We start from the raw sequence: 18,413 nt of genomic DNA on the forward strand, positions 1-18,413 counted from the left end.
ATTACTGAATACTTGAAGTGCAGCCTCAGATTCTATGTTTATTTCAGTCATTTGCTCAAGTCTTCTCAAATAAGACAGTCTCCTAGTATGCTGGGGGAGACTTCTGAGGAAAACAGGGGTACTGGTTGTCAGCACAGATTTTTTTTTTTTTCTTCCTGTGGCTCCATCTGTCATAGTTGGAGGTTCTTTGATATTTTTTGGGGGTATTGTTCTGGTAGAATGTGACACAGGCTGACAACCTCTTTGTAAATAACAGTATCAGGGAACAGTGTTTCTCAGGTTTCATTCAATTATTTTTTTTCCCTAGAGAAATGCTTGAGAAGATCTTTATTTTCTATTTTCTGTCATTTCTTCTAGCCAATAAACCTTGTTAGAGGAAAAATGAGGGGAAAGTATATTGCTTTATCCTGAATACCCACCAGAGTTTCTGAAACAATTAAAAAAAAAAAAAGCAGCTAAACTATTTAATAAGCAAGATACAGACCTAGTAAAAGTTATTTCAATAAGGATGGTTCCTTTTTTTTTCCTGTTTTGACACTTAGTCAAAGGATAATCAGCTTCAGATTCTAAACTAACCATGAATAATTTAAACAGTGATAGTTTAGAAATTCTGTAAGCTGGCTGTTTCTACTGTGTGTTTTATCCAACTGCAGGCAATCAGCTCACCTTTCTAGCAGAAAATGTTATTGATACCAAGTACCACCCTCACCTTTAAAACAGGAAACATGTCTGCACTGTCTGGATAACTCCTTGCTCTGCTCCATGGTCTTGTGCATACTTGGTGCATACTTGGTTCTGGTGCATACTTGGTTCCTGTGCTCCCTTGTGGAGTGGAACTGCTGCAAGTTTTTTCCCAGACCAACCGCAGGGAACAGGTTCATACCATAAAGGAGTTTTTGAGAATTTGAATATTTGTCCATAAAATAGTGTGCAGATGCGTTTGTTTTCTGATCCTGTAAGAGGTACAATAGCATACTTCTGCAGTAACTTTTTTGTTCAAATCTATTTAATACTGTTTTTAGCTATTATAAAAGCAACTGAACAAAGTATGTATTTAGGGTTAAAGCATACATGCTGTGTACGCACTAAACTTGACAAAGTTAATTTTATTGATGACTTAAGATTATCAAAATAAATTGCTTGGCTCTTACTGTTCAAAGAAAAGAAATATCAGAAATGGTAAGGCTGTTCATTAAAATATGGCAGTACGCTGTCCAAACTTGTATATTTAAAGTTTGTTTTTGAAGGATTTCAGTGCACTTTTGCTGGTATTCAGTGACTTTAGTGGCTTGAAATTAAAGTTAAGTATTTTGCTTGCTCTTTACAATAAACTAATGAGCTTGTCAGAATACTTAATTACTTAGGCTATGAATCTTTTTGAAACTAAGCTTTGTATATTGTTTGTCTTCAGCATTTCAGGGTGGGGAGAGTGGTGTCTGTACTATGGAACAAGCTGTAAGTTTACAGCCAGTGTCATTGGAATCTGAATCTAATACTGATAACATGGAAAACAGTTCCCCTGGTAAGATTTCTTCTTAAATTCAGCAGAAAAATATGCTTATTTGTCCATCCTGTACCTACATGTTTTTAAATAAGTTTGTAGCAGTTGGATTATTTTGGCATAGCATTCAGTGATGTACTTACTTGCCACTGCTGCAAGATACATGCACAACAAAGTATTTTATCTGTTTTCAGATAAAATGAGGTGGAGATGTATGTGTTTATCACCACAAATAAAATAATACTATGCTGGATAAAAAGTGTAGGAAAAACATCTCTCACCACAAATTCAATAACTATTACCTTGTTTTTAGCATCAGCTTTGGATGAAAAAGGTGAGCAAAGCAATGAGGAGGAACAAAAAACTATCAAACCTACAAGCAAAGAATTCAGGAAAACCTGGGGTTTTCGAAGGACTACAATTGCCAAGAGAGAAGGTGCAGGAGATATTGATATGGACTCTAGTGAACAACAGCCGCAGCAGCAGCAACAAGGCTTAAACCTCAGGCGTAGTGGACGACAACCAAAGCGAACAGAAAGAGTGGAAGAATTTCTTACAACAGTAAGACGCAGGGGAAGGAGGAATGCTCCTATTGCTCTGGAAGATTCAAGTGAACCTGCATCCTGTCCAGCCACAGATGCTGAAACTGCTTCAGAAGATAGTGTTGAGAGTGCTTCAGATATAAAACCTGTGACTCGGAGGAGTGGCACTAGGAGTAGTAAGGATCAGAAAGGCTCTAAAAGCAGACGCACAAAAGACGAAGAGGAGGAGGAGGAAGAGGAAGAAGAGGAAGAAGATACTTCTGATAGCGACAGCGATGGCTTAACACTGAAGGAACTGCAGAATCGACTAAGAAACAAACGTGTTGAACAGAAACCTGCTCAACTGACACTGAAAGATATACAGAACCGCCTGCGAAAAAGACCTTCTGAGCAAGATCCTACAGAAACGGATGATGTCCAGCCTGAAAATCAAGTTAAAGCTGAATTACCTGTCAAACAGGAGCCTGAGATTATAGATGGCACTGAGGTTGCAAGTCAGGTTACTGTGTCTGAGGAAAACACTGAAGATCTTCAGGTTCAGAAGGAGGTAAAGCCTACTGTTGGAGTAGAAGGGGTTACAGACGAAGGACTTGAAGAATTGCCCAAAGGAAAACCAGAATCTGAGATTTATGACCCCAACGCGCTGTATTGTATCTGTCGTCAGCCTCATAACAACAGGTAGGCAAGACTTTCAACTAAAAGTGCAACGCGAGTAGCTGGAGTTTTTCTGTGATTGGAGAAAATAACCCAAATTCCATAGCTTTTGGGTATATGTAAATGAGCTTTTGGAAGCTTTGGAGGGTGGTTTATAAGAAATATTTAAGAGGGGATCAACTAATGAAAACAAATGAACAATGAGGCAAAACACTATACTGATACCTTAGCATGGTAAAGATCTGCATAAAATATTCATCAAGCTTTAATTGTTGTCTTATTTCCTAATGTTTTACTGTTCACTGGTTCTTTTCAGGTTTATGATTTGTTGCGATAGATGTGAGGAATGGTTTCACGGTGACTGTGTGGGTATCTCTGAGGCTCGAGGGCGGCTGTTGGAGAGGAATGGTGAGGACTATATCTGTCCAAACTGCACCATTCTCCAGGTACAGGATGAGCCTATTTCAGAAACAGAGCAGCAGGAAGATAAAGCAAGTCAAGTAAATGTGGACGGTATGGAATTCACAAGCATAGGAACAGTTGAACAAAAGTCTGTTGAGGACCAAGGGATCAAGGGTAGGATTGAAAAAGCTTCAAATCCAAGTGGGAAGAAAAAACTCAAGATATTTCAACCTGTAAGTATTGTAATTGTTCGCTGTTTTTCATATTTCACAGAGTACGTTGAGGCAATGGCTTAACTTGCATAGCAGTTAATCTAGTTTTTCTTTATAAAGCTAAATATAAAGCTGAACAACCCTGTAAATATTACTGTTCAGCATAAATTTATCCATAGATTATCGCTATGGGAACTAACTAAAATTAAGAGTGTTGTTTTGAAGTAGGCAATTCAAAAGTTTTGTGTAGGTGTAAGGAAATGCCATACTATGTGCTGTGTGGTATTCTGCTTTTTTAAAAATATTTTTAGAAATCAAATACTGTGGTGTTCTTTTTATAGAAAAAACCAGAATTTTGGACTGGCTTATTTTATCTTTAAAATTTCAAATGCTTTTGGATATCTTCCAACGAGAGTAAAAGTTTTTACTTAACATTGCCAAGTACCTCTTATTAGTTCAGAGAGTTAATACCAACTGTGTTATATAAAATAAGCATAAATTTTGTAATAGGTAAGTTCCATGCCCAGTTCAAAATACAGGCAAAGAAGCTTCTTCAACTCAATGCGCACAAATTTAAAAACTTTGTGCTGCAGTCATCATCTTTGTATTGCTGAAGCTACTGTAGTAATGACGTTTTTCTTCTCAATATGCCTTGAAGAGCACACTTAGTATATTTGTTGTCAGGATGCTACAGCTGTTCATATTTTTTCTGTATTAATTTGTTCTTTGATGCTTAATCTTTGAATTTTGGCATCATATCCAGAATAAGTCTTAAGTTTGATTATATCTGGATTATCTATGGAGAAAACTTTCTGTTGTAATACATCTACAAAATGCTTATGGGAAAAAAACAGTTCAAATATCAGAACTGCTGATATCGGCACAATGAGCTTAATGTATAGATCAGAACAGTGTGAGCTTAATGTATAAATATTTACTATTTTAAGATAAGTGTGGGGGAAACATTTTCTCAAAAAAGTTTTCAAACATAGCTGAAACTATGTTCTGTGTACTTTATTTTACATATCTGAACATGAACTTTTTTGAGAGTTTGTTCGTTCAGCTTCTGGGTTCTGTTTCATTGACAGAAGCAGAACTTGAAATTAATACTAAGTATCACCAGTTACTCTTTAATATTAACATGCTAACATGTTACCTGTGATTAAAACTGGAATTTCAAAAAATACAAACTTCAACAATGAAAGTTTTGTCATCATCTGAGTAAATTAGGAGTGACAGCTGAGTTACCTGAAGTTTGGCTGCCTCCTAGGGCACAAGAATTCGTGCTTGTTTCTTAAGCTTCCTGATTTATACATGATGCAAAGGTATTCTAAAGCATAATCTTAAGTTTTGTGAGAAGAATCCCAAACTGTGTTTTTTTCAGACCACAGAAATTAACACCGTCTTACTGACTTTTGAGGAAAAAATAAGCTATATAAGTGTTTTTTTCTGAAAATATTGCTGAAATATTCCTTTTGGTAATGACAAATTGCAGTTTATGGATAGGGGAGAGACTGCCTAATGCTCCAGCAGTTTTGAGTATTAGGTCAATTGTATAACATAGTTGTATAACATTCCTGAGTAATCTAGAAGATGGAACAAGTGATGCTAAAGGCATAATACAGAGAAGGTGGTGTGTTGGAACATAAAGAGTTCTTAAGTATTTCTAGACTTTGAGCTCATGTACTCTTGTTTTTTTAAGGAATGTTCTATGATTTAAATCTTAAAACTGAAGAGGAAACTAACTGCTTAGTATATAACATTTCGATATAAATTGAGAGTAATGGTGAAGCGGAGGAAAATACAGACTCTGTATGTGAATTTCTCAGTGTGTAAAAAGTATTAGGCAATGGCAAAATTATGTAGGAGAGTGGTTGTGCTTGTCAGCTGCAGACTGGTACTATTAGCATTAGTAAGCCTCTTGAGCAAGACTTCCCTGTACACCCCAGGCAGAGTGCCTCCCTCTGCGTGTGTGCCTGGTTGAAGGGCAGCTGCTGGTGATATAGAAGCAAAATGCGTTTTAGAAACCTTGCTCTTGAGAAAACCAGCTCTGTGTAATTAAGATTTCTCACACAGCGTAGAGAATCAGAAAAAAGCATTTTTGTGCTTATTTGATCTGAAAATCAACCTCTGTTAGTTTGCCATTGGCATAACAGTCACTTGAAAAATACAACTCATTCTGAAAATACTGTTGCCAGAGTGAAATCCCTGTACTTGTGTGGGTGGTTTGTGGTGTCTCAAGAACAAAAACTGCAATTGCGCAGGTCGCTAACAGTCATAGCTGTGGTCTGCACATACGATATGTAAGTTTTTCGTGTGTGAAAGGTATTTTTCTGTCGCTTCGTTTTTGAAGTTTGAACTTGCTCTGCTTCAATCTGTAGGTAATTGAAACTCCTGGTGCGTCAAAGTGCATTGGTCCTGGCTGTTTTAACGTGGCTCAGCCTGATTCTGTGTACTGCAGCAATGACTGCATTCTCAAACATGCTGCAGCCACCATGAAGTTTCTAAGTGCAGGCAAAGATTCAAAAACAAAACCTAAAGAGAAGGTCAAATCAAAATCTGAAAAACCCAGCATGCCAAAAACTCAGCTGCAGGTAAGCTTATGTTCATTGTCTGAATCAGCTGTACTGAAGCACAGTGGCTTATTTCTGTGCTCACCTGTTTGAGACAGACAAAATTGCAAAGCCCTGCATTGAAGAGCTTTCTTATTAGTCCTTTTGCCTTTTATTACAGTAAGAGCATTGTTCCGACAAAATGTTCTCCTGTCACTTCTTTGAAATCTTAATCATCTCTACGTAGGTTCAATTATTTCTTGAAAGGACCTTCTAGACAGCAACATGTTTTTTAAAAAAAAAATCAGTTAAAAAGTATAAGCAGTATGCTATTTTATTTAATTACAAGTTACTTTTGCCTTTTTTATTTAATTCCAAATTACTGGGTTTGGGTCAATAATTTGGAAATACTGTGAATCATAAGTCAACATGTTACTGCATTGTATCTGTGTTTTGGGAAGCAAAAAATGAAATTAGAGCCTCTCTTACCTTTTGAAACAACTGTAGTATGGCTGGTAGTTTTTCAAACAAAAATTGACAGAAAACACAGTTGTTTTGAGGCTTTTATTTTTTAGCCATTCTCTGCTCCTGAAGGTACAATGTATTATGTTTTGCTTTAAAAACTTGAATGTGAAAATGCTTAATTTCAAGTGCATTTATAGGAGTTTACTATAAAAGAAACTTGTTTACCTATATGTAACTGTTTGCAAAATACGTTATATTTGAGTATTAGTAATTAAGATTCTTCTAATCACTACAGACAGGTACTAAACCGCTTTCAAACCAGAAGAGACAATATCCTGAGAAAAGAGAGATGACCATGAAGAAGGTTTTGACATCTGCCAAGACTGAGGCAAACACTCAACCTTACGCTAAAGAGCCAGCAGTAGAAAACAGCACACCTTCCTGGGCAAGCGATCATAATTACAATGCTGTAAAGCCTGAAAAGACTGCTGCCATTTCATCTTCACTGTTGTTCAAATGTATGTATCGCATAGGGATATTCCTGAATAATCATTTACGTTTTCTTTGAATACCCATCCATTCTTGGCTCTGCAAGACTAGGGAGTTTAGGATATTTTTCTTTTTTTTGCTTAATACGGTACAAAACGTCTTTTCTCCACCTTCAAAGATTCACACACACAGATGCACGTAAATGGGAAACACTTGTTGAAGTTTCATTTGTATCATATGACAGTTGTATGATTAAGAGCCTGTCAGTCTACCCAGCTGATTTGTGGATGCAAACTTCATGATTAAGCTTTAAATTTTTCCCATAAAGACAATAACTGTGTATGATCTGGAAAAGGTAAGTATTGTTACATTTGTGTGAAGCTTAAAAAAAGGTTGCACAGTGTGCACCTTGAATCAGCAATTGACTGTACTAATTTGAATTGTATTTTTGTGATTTAGATTTGGCACCTTTCTCTCAGGTCTTGCATTTTCATTGCTAGTGCCGAGAATGACATCTCCGACGTGGTATCCAACAATCCTTTACACTTCTGCAAACAGCTTTTAACTGTCAAGTATACTCCAGCTCTTCCTGCTGCTTTTCTTCCTTACATGAAATAATTTGAGGACCATTCTTTAATTTTAAGTTTGGGGGGAGGCAGTACTTTTTTTTTCCTTTCTATTTATATGTTCATACTTCACACATTATCCACACACACAAGAACACATCTTAAGTGGGTATCAGGCAGAAACATTGCCTTGCATATTTTTGCAGGTTTTGAATAGCATCCTTGTAACACACACAAAGGTAAGTAAATATTGCTTTGTATCCTGAGCAAGTCTTTCTGATGATGACGTGTTTTGATTGACTCCAGCTAAGTATTTTGTGACGCAGTGATGGAACTTCAAATGAAATCTTACATTTCACGTTCACAAAACACACGACCTAGTATTTTCTCAAAGATGAATGAGTTCAGAATTTCAGATCTCCCAGCTTTCTTAGCCACACTTGAGCCAATTTTACTTCTAGAAATAAACAGAGTTACTAAACACTTTATATATAGTAACTGATAAATTCATAGATTATATTTATTACTACGATTAGATTTTCTAGATGTTTTTTAAGGTAGGTGATGATCCCTCAGTGTTTATATTGTTCAATTTACTATTCTAGCATATACCAGACTTACTAGGCCTGTTTTAATTTATTTACCCAAATGAAAAGTTTAAAGGGTTATAAATTCCCTGCATAGTTTTGTTTTATTGGCTACTTAGGCCCTATGCCTCTTTCTATAGTGAACTCTTAAAACGCATTTTTATAACTTTGCATTTTAAACTTTTTCTAAAAAAAAAAAATGTAGCTTTATCATCGGAAACTGTAGCATTTTAAATGCATCTAACTAGTGGGAGAGAGAGATCTAAATGAAACTAGAAGGGCTTATTTTGCATGTGAAATTTTTATCACACTTTCTATCTCAATATAATTACAAATGTCAGTGTAACCATATCACTTAAAATGCTCTTATTACTATAGCTTATTTTCCTTGGAGACAGGAATACAGGATTTGAGGCAAGGACATTGGTGGGGTTTTTTATTTTTTTAAGGGGTTCTTAAATTTTACAACATGGAAGTTGCACAGATTTAACCAATTCCAATAGAAAGTTGGACTGCCTTAACTAAATTGTTAAATTAGTGCAAAAATCTGTGTGTATGCTAGACTTCAGTAATTAATAGAAAACAACCTAGTTCGTGTGATGAAGATCTGTCATGCCAAATGCAAGGAAGAACTTCAGATTGCTGTTATTAAGGTAAGCTGCACTAATCTGTGGGGACTCTGTACCACACTACTAAATTACCAAGTAAATTGTGTATGTATTTGGGTAAAAAGGTTTTTCTGCTTTATTGATTGGACAGGTGTGGTCTATAATAATCTTCCTGAGAAGCTGCTATTGCATCTTCTTTAAGAGTATTCTATAAGTTATATTTAGCAAATTTTTATTTGCTGTTCAAGACGTAGAAGTTACAGCATTACGGAAATCAGGGGGAGTTATCTCACTTCAAGTATCTAAAAGCTACAACTCCAAGTTAGTCTTAAGAGAGAAACACCTTCAGTGGGTGAAACAATTTAGTTTAGATAGTAACCTAATAACAGTGCCTCACTGTTTAGAACTGCTTGTTTCTGAGCATTGATTATGTAAGATACTTAAGCTGTCTCGTTCAGACATCTTGGGTGTCTAAGCTCACTTGGTGAACTTAAGCTCACTTAGAGGAGGCTGAGGGTGGGATTCTTCCACACACGATATTTCTAAATATGGACTCCGTCCCCAGAACTTAAAGCTGTGTTCTGCGAATCCTTATTTATGTGACCTGAGTGCGTATGAGGCCCTTTAGGAGTTAAGTGAACTTAACATGATTTGCCAAATTACTCTGGAATACTTTTTCTATTAGTCAGTATAACATGTTTTGGGCATGCATTTATTTTATACAATTAATGTGTACCTGTCAGATACAATATTGTTCTTCCATATGACAGTAGTTTTAAATTGAAGAAGGAAGAAAGTCACCTCACTCCTAAAATTGTTCTTGGTGGCGAGGGCATATAGCAAGTATATTTAAATATACACCTGACCACCAAGCCCCCTTTTTTTCCCCACCCACTCTGTTCAAAAAAAGGTGCAAGTACCATGCAGTTAATAGCAGCACATTCCTGTGTCAAAGGCTGATTGCAGTGTCTTCAATAAAAGAAATACTTGAAAGACATCTGGATCCGTATCCTACCCCACGTCTCCAGGAAACATGAGTTGTTTTTCTTTCTCTTGATTTTTAAAAGAAGGCAAAATACTTAATATTTAAGTTGCCCAGTCAAGCCTCATAGGCCGCTCTTAGTGTCTACCTAATCTTGCAAAAGATTGTTAGAGAGGGAATTGCATCTCACGTTTCAAATGTGGTGGGAATGCATCTCAATTTCCAATTGCTTTTTTATAATACTAAAAAGCATTCTGAAAGATTTAGAAAACTCTTTTTCTTTCTGGTTAGTTGTAATTACAGCAGAAGAAAAGGCTTTGGCAAAGCTATTGAGTGATTTTGCGAAGCAGAGCACAGTACTGGCAGATTGGAAAATGCCATTGAAGCATAGTAAGTTTCTCAGCTGCTATATACAGAGTGGGATGCACACAAGGCATTGGTTTAAAGAAGCATTGCACACAACTTTTTTCTAAATTCTGCATGTAATTCTGCATTACATTTCTGCAGAAAAAATAACTTTCACTAGCAGTTCAAAAAACTGTTTAAAATGAAAGCTCTTCACGTGGGTAAGGGAACGCTTCAAACATTTGCCTTCTTTTCCCTTGTAAAAATAACAGTGGTTGGACCACTTGTTGACAGAAAGGTTTGTGTGTGTTTGAAGCACTTGAGTTCATGTTTTCTGACTGAGAGAAAAACACTTGGAAGAGACTTTACTACGTTTTTCAGTTTCTAACTGTCAAATAGGAGGCAGCAGCAGATACATCACCAGTTCAAGATAGAAAATGAATCTAGAAGGAGAGGAAGATGATAGGAGTTTGCAGTATCACAATTTTTAAACTAGCCAGTCATAAGCACCAAGTATTCATGTTTGTGCTTTGAATCTGTTGAAATTCAGCAGGCTTCTCCTGTTAGAGCTTCTCCTGTTAGACTTAAATAATCAGCTGACTTTTAACTCAGGTGTTAAAGCTATGTAAACAACTACCTGCATTTATTGATAAAACTAGCTAAGTGCACAGGAGAGTAAGAGGTTTTGTTAGGTAAACGCATCTGATGTGTATTTTTCATGCTGTTCTTGTGGTAGAACTGGCTGAGTAAAAAGCTTTTCGTTTTCACAGACTTCTGTTTCCTTAAACGGTTAAAAAAAAAAATATGGGCTTATAGTAATCTGTTGTCCTAGTTGGTACTAGTATTTCATAGCATTGTTAATGAGTGGGACTTTAAGGGGAAGCTTTCCATTAAGAAGATAAAAGTACGGTATTTGCGGTGCTCCTCGTTTTACAGCGGTGAATTAGGGAGAGACAACTTAATGCTGCCACCTACTGGAAGTGAGGAGGTGAGGTTTGGAGAGCGCTACCTCTGGCGATACAATCTTGGCTTTTGTTATCCCCTTTCTTCTCTTTTTCTTCAGTTCTTTTGCAGTTCAGCTTTTCTATGTCTAAGACCTTTTGATAATCTGAATGATGTTTTCTTGTATAATTAATGATCCCACATTCAAAGGGCACCCGGTCTGCTTTGTTCGTGCAAACAAAAACCAACAAAATATGAAGACTTAAGCAGGGCAGTGCAGTCATACTGGGAGCCCATAATCAGAAAATATGCATACAAAAATGATAGGATTATAGCATACGTAATTTATGTATTTTTTTCCTTCTGTGATTTTTATAATACAGTACCAAGACAGGAAAGAAAGAACATATGCGACTATAAAGAGTGCAGGGGGAAAATGTAGTATACTCAAGACCAGAGGAACTATGGCTCAGGAGGTAGGAGCGATGTATGAGGCTGTAAATACAACTGTGGAAAGAAAAAAAATAAGGCCATTTCTGTACACAGACTGGTGGCACTTTAACTTCTCTTCAGATAAGTTTGTACTGGCTTAAGTTGTGACTCCTCAGTTTAGTGAGTGCAAGTGGTTAAACTTGTATTGGTTCAGCTTAACTATTACGAAAGCGTTGTACTTAAACTGAGGAGCTGTTCTTAAGTCATAGGCAAGTTTGATTGCAAGGGCTGACTGTCATTAAGCTTGATGCTTCTATTTTAGTGGGAGTGTTCCCCTGTAAGATAAGTTAGCGCATGCTGAGTTCCAAATTATTAAAACTAAGCGATTTCTGGTACCTGAAATAACACCTTGAAAGCTAAGGTATCTTTGCTTAATGCTGTAGCTATTCTACAATGTAGACCCATTCTAAGAAGCATTAATTATTGAATAGTACCAAGGGAATAAAAAATGACTCATTTTATGTTAGCAATTTTCTGGTACACTGGGCTGCTGTGTATGTGGTCTAGGCTTAACCCTTTGTAACTAGGGGAGTTTTTAGAAAGGCTGCTGAGGGACCAAATAATGATCAGAATATTTGAGATGAATCTGCCAGAACTGAGAAATTCATGTTGGAGTTGACCTTGGAAGGATCATAGAACAGCAGTGGCTGGTGTACCACTGCTCCAGTACTGAACTTGCATCTGGCGGGGGCTGTGCTGGCAGAGGGGCTGCTGGCTGATCTGAACCCTGGCTATGGAGTGATGCAGACCAGTAGTGGCTGCTGAAGCCAGCATCCCCTGGGACTCAGCCTATAAAAAGGAGCAGTGGCATCCCTGGGGAGCGATGGTCAACTCCTGCCTGTGAACTACTGGAGCTCCCCTTCTCAGCTCTACCAGGTATGTTACATCTGTCCTGTGGCTGTGTGCCACATGAAGATTTTTGCCATGTATCCTAAGTTAGGAAGGCTGGTCCCCGTTGGTGGCATGTTTCCTGTTGTGCCTTTCAAGCATCTGGCACCCCTGTGGTGCTTGGACGACAGAAAGCCAGTAGACTTGCCATCATGGATACTTGGTTTCAGAGTGAGGTACTGTTGCAGAAGAGAAGGGTTGGGGATGGGGAAGAAACCTGGTACAACTTACAGATGCACTATGACTATTAGGGTGGTTTACCTCTTGTCACTAAAACTGAAAGTGATGAAAGTTTGATTAAAAAAAACCTCACCACCCTCTACTGCTGTTTTGCTTTCTTTTACTAATACTACTTTAGTTCTTTGAACTTAATTGACTGCATAGCCAGTGAAAAAGGTTTTCCCATGCTAGTCCCCAAATAAAAGGCTTTTTTTGAGGCAATCTCTTGCACTTTGGAGTCAAGTTTTGCTGCTGATCTTGGTGCTGGTGGTTCGTTGTGTTTGACCTGTACTGAACATGGAACCTGAAGATGGCCTATCCCTGCAAGGAGTGATGGTACCAATCCGTAAATGGTTCTTGAAAAATATGGAGCCCTCTTTTACTCTACAGCGGACGGTGCCTCTCTTCCCCTCAGGAGTGGCATAGTTGTGAAGATGTAGTCATCTAATATGGATAAGATAAATCACTATAATTTCATATAGATTAAAACAAAGCTTTGCATGTCTGAACTACAGGTGCATGAGCATAGCTACAGTGTTGGCTCAAATGCAAACAAATCATCACTACAGAAGAGACCCTTGTCTCAAAAGCTTCCTAAATTGATTAATTTTAAAGGCGGACTTACTTTCTTTGTATGCCTGGATATAGAGGCTTGGCACACAGAATCGCTTTAATTATTAGGGCTGCTCATTGTAGAGATTGGAACTGATAGAGGCTTGAAAAAAAAAACAAAACAGGGCAGGAGGTACACCTCGTAAACATTAGTGTTGGGTAATAAAGTTTGATCTGGTACTGAAAGTGGAAATGGAAAGACTTCTCCACACCGTTTCAGAGGCTATTAACAGTGAAAACTAACACCGAAACGTGTTTAAGAGTAGTTCAATGCTTTTCAGTGACTTAAAACTAACGCTAAGCTATCTCTGAGAGAAATTACAAGTCTGGCAAAAATAGGCTTCAGGAGAGCAGCAATTGCACGACTGGAGTAGAAGCGATTCCGAACTACACCTCACCTTCACAGCCTTGGGCATTGAATGTTCAGTGCCACAAGAGGGTGCTTCAGTGGCACCTAACAGGATTGACTCTTCGACAAGTTTCTGAGGCTCTGAGATAGCAGGCATGCATCCCAGCAGTGTGGCTTTGCAAAGGCTGCTCTTGAGGAACGTCACTTAACTGGTAAGTAACTTCCCATTGTAGAGTGCTTTATAACTGACATCTACGGCACCAGCTCACCCGTGTATTTTGTTCAACTTTTAGTTAGCTGATGCGTCAAAGGTTTCACTTAAAAAAAAAAGGGGGGGGGGGCCTTAAACTTCTGTAACAGCCACTTCATTGGGGTGGAGAGATTAGTTAAATTCTGCGCTGCAAAGATTATTTCTGTCACTAATGCAGAAAGGGGTCATGAGACAAGTTCTGTAAGACTTGGGCTAAGTGGCAAAGGGAAGCTGTTGGGAAAACAGATCTAAATTTGGCTGAGGAGTCCTGCCCACCCTGTGTTTCAGCAGTCTTACAAAGGTAAACTTGCTGTTCCTAAAATCAGATATTGATTAATTGGGGCAGCGTGTTTCATCTCTGAGCCAAGAGATCATCCCTTCAGGGATACGTGTCAAAATGAGCTGCCCTCACCTTCTGTAATGTTCAGACGGGACAGCTGCAGCACGCTGGAACGACTGCACAGAGAAACTGCTGCTGCAGCTACTGCCTGCCTCTGAGTGAGAAGGAGCAGCAGGACCATACGAAACTTCACAGTGCCAATTCACAGGCCAATTACTGAGTGACACTCAAAGTACTGTTCTTGTGTGTGTGTATTCATAAGCAGTTTATTGCTTCTAGGTGCTCTGCTCACACCTGTATCCCAATCAGATGTTTAAGCTATCATTAAGGCCAGTGCTGTTTCCTATCTTTAGAGATGAGCTTGTCTCAAAACACGTAATTGCTCAGTTCTGGCTAGCCTTTACACAGGCTTTCCGAGAATACCTTTTAGTAGGTATTTTTACTATTTGGACAGCTACAAGGCTACACTGGTATGGTGAATTTTGCTCCCTCTAATTTGACTTTTTTCAAAAGGGCATAAAATCCTTTTCGGTGTAGTAAGTGGTCCACTTCAAAACGTGAATCACAAATAGCTGTGTGCTGCTTTTTAGGTTTTATTATTTGTATTGTGGAATTTTACAAAAATTCTCCAATTTCTGAATGTTAACTCCACCAGCTCTCTTACTGTTGCTGCCTCCAAGAACTTGCGTGTGGTGCACACATTTGCTTTCTAAATCTTTTTCTAAAATTCTCTATTTTGGTGAGAGAAAGGGGAGAATGAAAAATGTCTGTAGAACCCGCGTGTGCTTCAGCAGCCTCTGTGCTGTGGGGCTGTAAAGGCTCACTGATCTGCAAGACTCTTCTGAAGTGCTGGCTTGGTGAAGTCCTGCTCCCCTGCATCAGCGCTTTGTGAAACCGGAAAGTTCTGTGCAAGCTGAACGAGATGCACCCATCGTCCCGTCCTCCCTACGCTTCCTTGAGGGAATTTTATCATGGGAAGAAAAAACAGATTAGTGTAGGCAGGGGAGGAGAGAGAACGCGGTGAAATGTTAAGACAATATTAGGTACTAGCGTCAATAGTTTCGGTGTCTGAGCGGCGTTATGCCGTGTTTTAATTCTGTAGGAAACTTCTCAGAAGTACTCTGTAACAAGCAATCAACTTGCATGACTGCAAGATACATTTCGCAAAATTCCTTAATGATGTTCTGAGCTACTATTTGTGACACTTCTTAGTTGCAAAGATTCTTTTTTTAAATGTGAGCCGTACAGTCTCTTAGCAAGACACTCTTCAAGTATAGTTGCCTATGGTTTATCTAAAGCACAGTTTATAGCTTGAGCAAGAAATTGAATTTCTTTAAAGAACTGTAATCTAGATAATTGTAAAATTAAGCAAAACGGAATGAATAGCACACTTCAGGTGTTTAAAAATTGAAATAACTAGATAGTGTCTCCAGCAAAATAACCCATCATAAATGAGAATTTAAATAGAAGCTGTGGATGGAGTGGCAGGTATTTTGAAGTGGCTTTCCAAAGCTAGTTTTCTGGAGATTTAGGTGGAAAGGAAAAGGGGGGCAAAGAACCAGGATATGCTTTAATGTTACGTAGAAATATTCTGAAGAGATCAAAGGAAGAACAAAGTTTCTCTTGGGTAACTTACATTCTGGTGGTGCAAAACGCAACCTCCCAGTGTAGGTGAGGGATTACCATGCAAGCGTTTCCTGCAAATCCTTCCCACACAATTGAACAGTGCTACACTGTGGAAATCATTCTTGAATTTGACCTCAGTGACCAATTTACAACGTTAGAACATCAATGCTGAGGTTTAGGAAGGCGATACTTAACCATCAGGCTTTCAGCGGGTTCATCTGTAACACAGCAGATCATGTGGCAGTTCGGTACCACTTACAGAAGTTTCATTCTTAGCTACGTGTTGTAATATTTGGCTTAGCTTTAACAGGAATTTCCTTAGGGGAGGGCTTCTGTATCTGATGACATCTAGTGGGAGAGATTATAGTTGTGCCTAGTGAGCATACCATAGCAATGCTATTTCTTAAGCCCTACAAAGAATGCACTTCTTTTCCTGCCTGAGTATTCGCTGGGTCTCGCTCTGGAAATGAGCTGACTCATGAGCTCCATCTGTACCTCACGGTCTTTTAGCCCAAGCCTCCCTTCAGTCAGTAAGAATCTTGTTGCTGTCCTTGTAAGCAGGCCACAAGACAAAATGGGGAAAATTGGAATTCACTGGGGGGTTCGTTTTGTTTTAGTACTATTGCTAAGATCAAGCCCAGGGATTCAGAAGTGCTGGATAGAAGAGTCACCGGATTCTTCCTTCTGGCACTGATCTGTCTGTGGTGAAACTCCTGTTAGGCTGAATGGGCTGATGTTCTGGAGCAGTCTTTATCCTTTTATGGTAAAATCGGTTTAAGAGCATTTAATATAGGTACTGTACACTGGTGCTACTGATAAAAAGAACTGGAAACATCACAGTACGAAATACAGCGGCCACTGTATGTGGTAGGCATTGACTGCGTCTTCTCTTCAAGCTGTTTGTGAACTGCAAGGCAAAGATTGGAGAGAATACCCGTTTGTTGTGTCTCCCATCTGTTTGCTGAGCGACGGTGACATCTGTGCAGAAATGAAATTCCACGTATGTTGGTATACTGCTCTCTGAAAAGAGTACATACTTCTGTTAACTTTTCCAAACACGCACTTGCCATAGCGCCCATCAGAAGATGGTGCAAGCTGGGGGCGTGCTCATCTTGCAGCTGAGTCAATGGACTGGTGAGCTGCCACCAGAAGAGGCAGTCCTGCTCCTTCCCCGCGCTCGGCTGTGTGCTCCTGCCCTCCTGTGCATTGGATACAAGACCTGTGCAAGGACAGAGTGAGTTGGTGCAGCTGGATTGTCTGGCAGAACACTAATCCTGTCAGTAAACCAAAAAATCTGACGGGGCAGATCAGTTTTGTCATAGTCAAAATGGGATATGAGGGTTTTTTTTTTAAGATGAGGTTCATCTACCTCTGTCAAAGGTTGTTGGCATATGTAGGATGTAAGTACCTTTGATACTTTGTCAAAATACACACACCACTTCACTATCCTTCAAATGTAGTGAGGTGTCCTGCAAATTTGAGAAAGTACTTCACAGATGTTTTGAAGCACTAAATGGCCTATGTAGTGTAGGTATCTTTTACAACACACAGAATCCCTGCCATCAAGTACAGTTAGGTAGACAGTTCTAATTGTTATAAGGTAGTATTTTAGTTTGTGAGACTATTAGGCTTCCGTAAGGCTGAAATATTTGCACATTTTCTGTTGGTTAAAGAAGCATAGAGTTACGTGCTCTACTGTGGAAACACTTCAAAATAGCCATGATGTGAACTTGCAGAATAAAGGATGCTTGTGCATCTTTCTTCTTGAATCCGTACTGATGCTGCTGCCTATCAACCCTGGGAACTTCAATCTGCCCTTGCACTAGTACTGTTTATTTATTTTACATGTATATAGTTTTACTATGATATAGCTGTTGGAACACAGGAAGGTTTGGGTCATGGATTTTTTTTATATATACACAACATCTTGACTGCTGTTCTTAGTTCTGTCAGTGTACTTGTTAACTAATTTGAACAAATCATAAAACTATAAGTATGGAATGTAAGCTTAGTATTTCATGTTTTGTACTTATGCTGCAACCCAAAAGAACTAAATGTCTTAGCACCGAGGACCGAATTGTACTGTGGTCATTTTGAACCCCGAGCTGTGCTGTCCTGCCGTCCCGCAGTGAGACAGAGGTGTGCTTCTGTCCTGCGTGGCTGAAGAGACAAGTCTGTGCAGAAGATAAACCAAGAACCAGAAGTAGAGAAATTCTCACAACCTTATCATACACACATTTTGGATATTCATCTTCTATCTTTTCAAGACTCTTAATTCAAAGTAGTTCAGCTTTTTACCTCAGTATATTAAGTTCCAGGTGCCTAATTTGACCAAACTGAAAATATCAGTGATAGTTTCTGATCCCTGTTCTCCTTCCTGGGATAGCTCAATGCCTCCTGACAGAGTGTAATGTTAGTGGGGTAGGCTTTGGGAGATAACAGGAACAGAAGAGAAGTCATTGTGAGTCCAGCTCAACGTCCCCCTGGGTTTGTGTTCAGTTTCTGTCAGTAACTGAGGCCAGTCCCTAGGGAAAAGTAGGGGAATAGTGGGAGAACAAGAAGTTTAATCTATAGTAAGATCTTCACGTTCTTTGAAGTGATTTAATGTAGTATGTTTCATCTTACACTTCAGATAGTTTTCACTCAGAAAACTTCAGCAAGTCATCCACCCGTAGTGGATCCACATATATAGTGCTTCTGGATCTGCTGCTGCTTCGCTTTGTGTTCCAGACGATGTTTAGCACCCACCTCTATAACCTCTATATCTAGCCTTACGAAAACTCAGGTACA

General features: G+C 38.7%; 1 protein-coding gene across 4 annotated transcripts in view; it reads left to right on the forward strand.

Moving 5' to 3' along the window:
* The window catches only part of DIDO1 (death inducer-obliterator 1), a 58,005-nt gene that overhangs the window by 19,307 nt on the left and 20,285 nt on the right, over positions 1–18,413 (forward strand). For 3 of the 4 annotated variants that reach the window (XM_080558019.1, XM_080558018.1, XM_080558020.1), the window contains 5 exons: positions 1,412–1,522; positions 1,815–2,721; positions 3,014–3,332; positions 5,693–5,905; positions 6,624–6,846. In XM_080558019.1, the coding sequence (XP_080414145.1) occupies positions 1,412–1,522; positions 1,815–2,721; positions 3,014–3,332; positions 5,693–5,905; positions 6,624–6,846 (1,773 nt within the window). Of the gene's footprint in view, positions 1–1,411; positions 1,523–1,814; positions 2,722–3,013; positions 3,333–5,692; positions 5,906–6,623; positions 16,458–18,413 lie in introns of those variants that run through there. The other variant, XM_080558021.1, reaches the window with a different exon arrangement.

Source organism: Anser brachyrhynchus (assembly GCF_964034855.1).
Source record: "Anser brachyrhynchus genome assembly, chromosome: 16".
NCBI lineage: Eukaryota > Metazoa > Chordata > Aves > Anseriformes > Anatidae > Anser > Anser brachyrhynchus.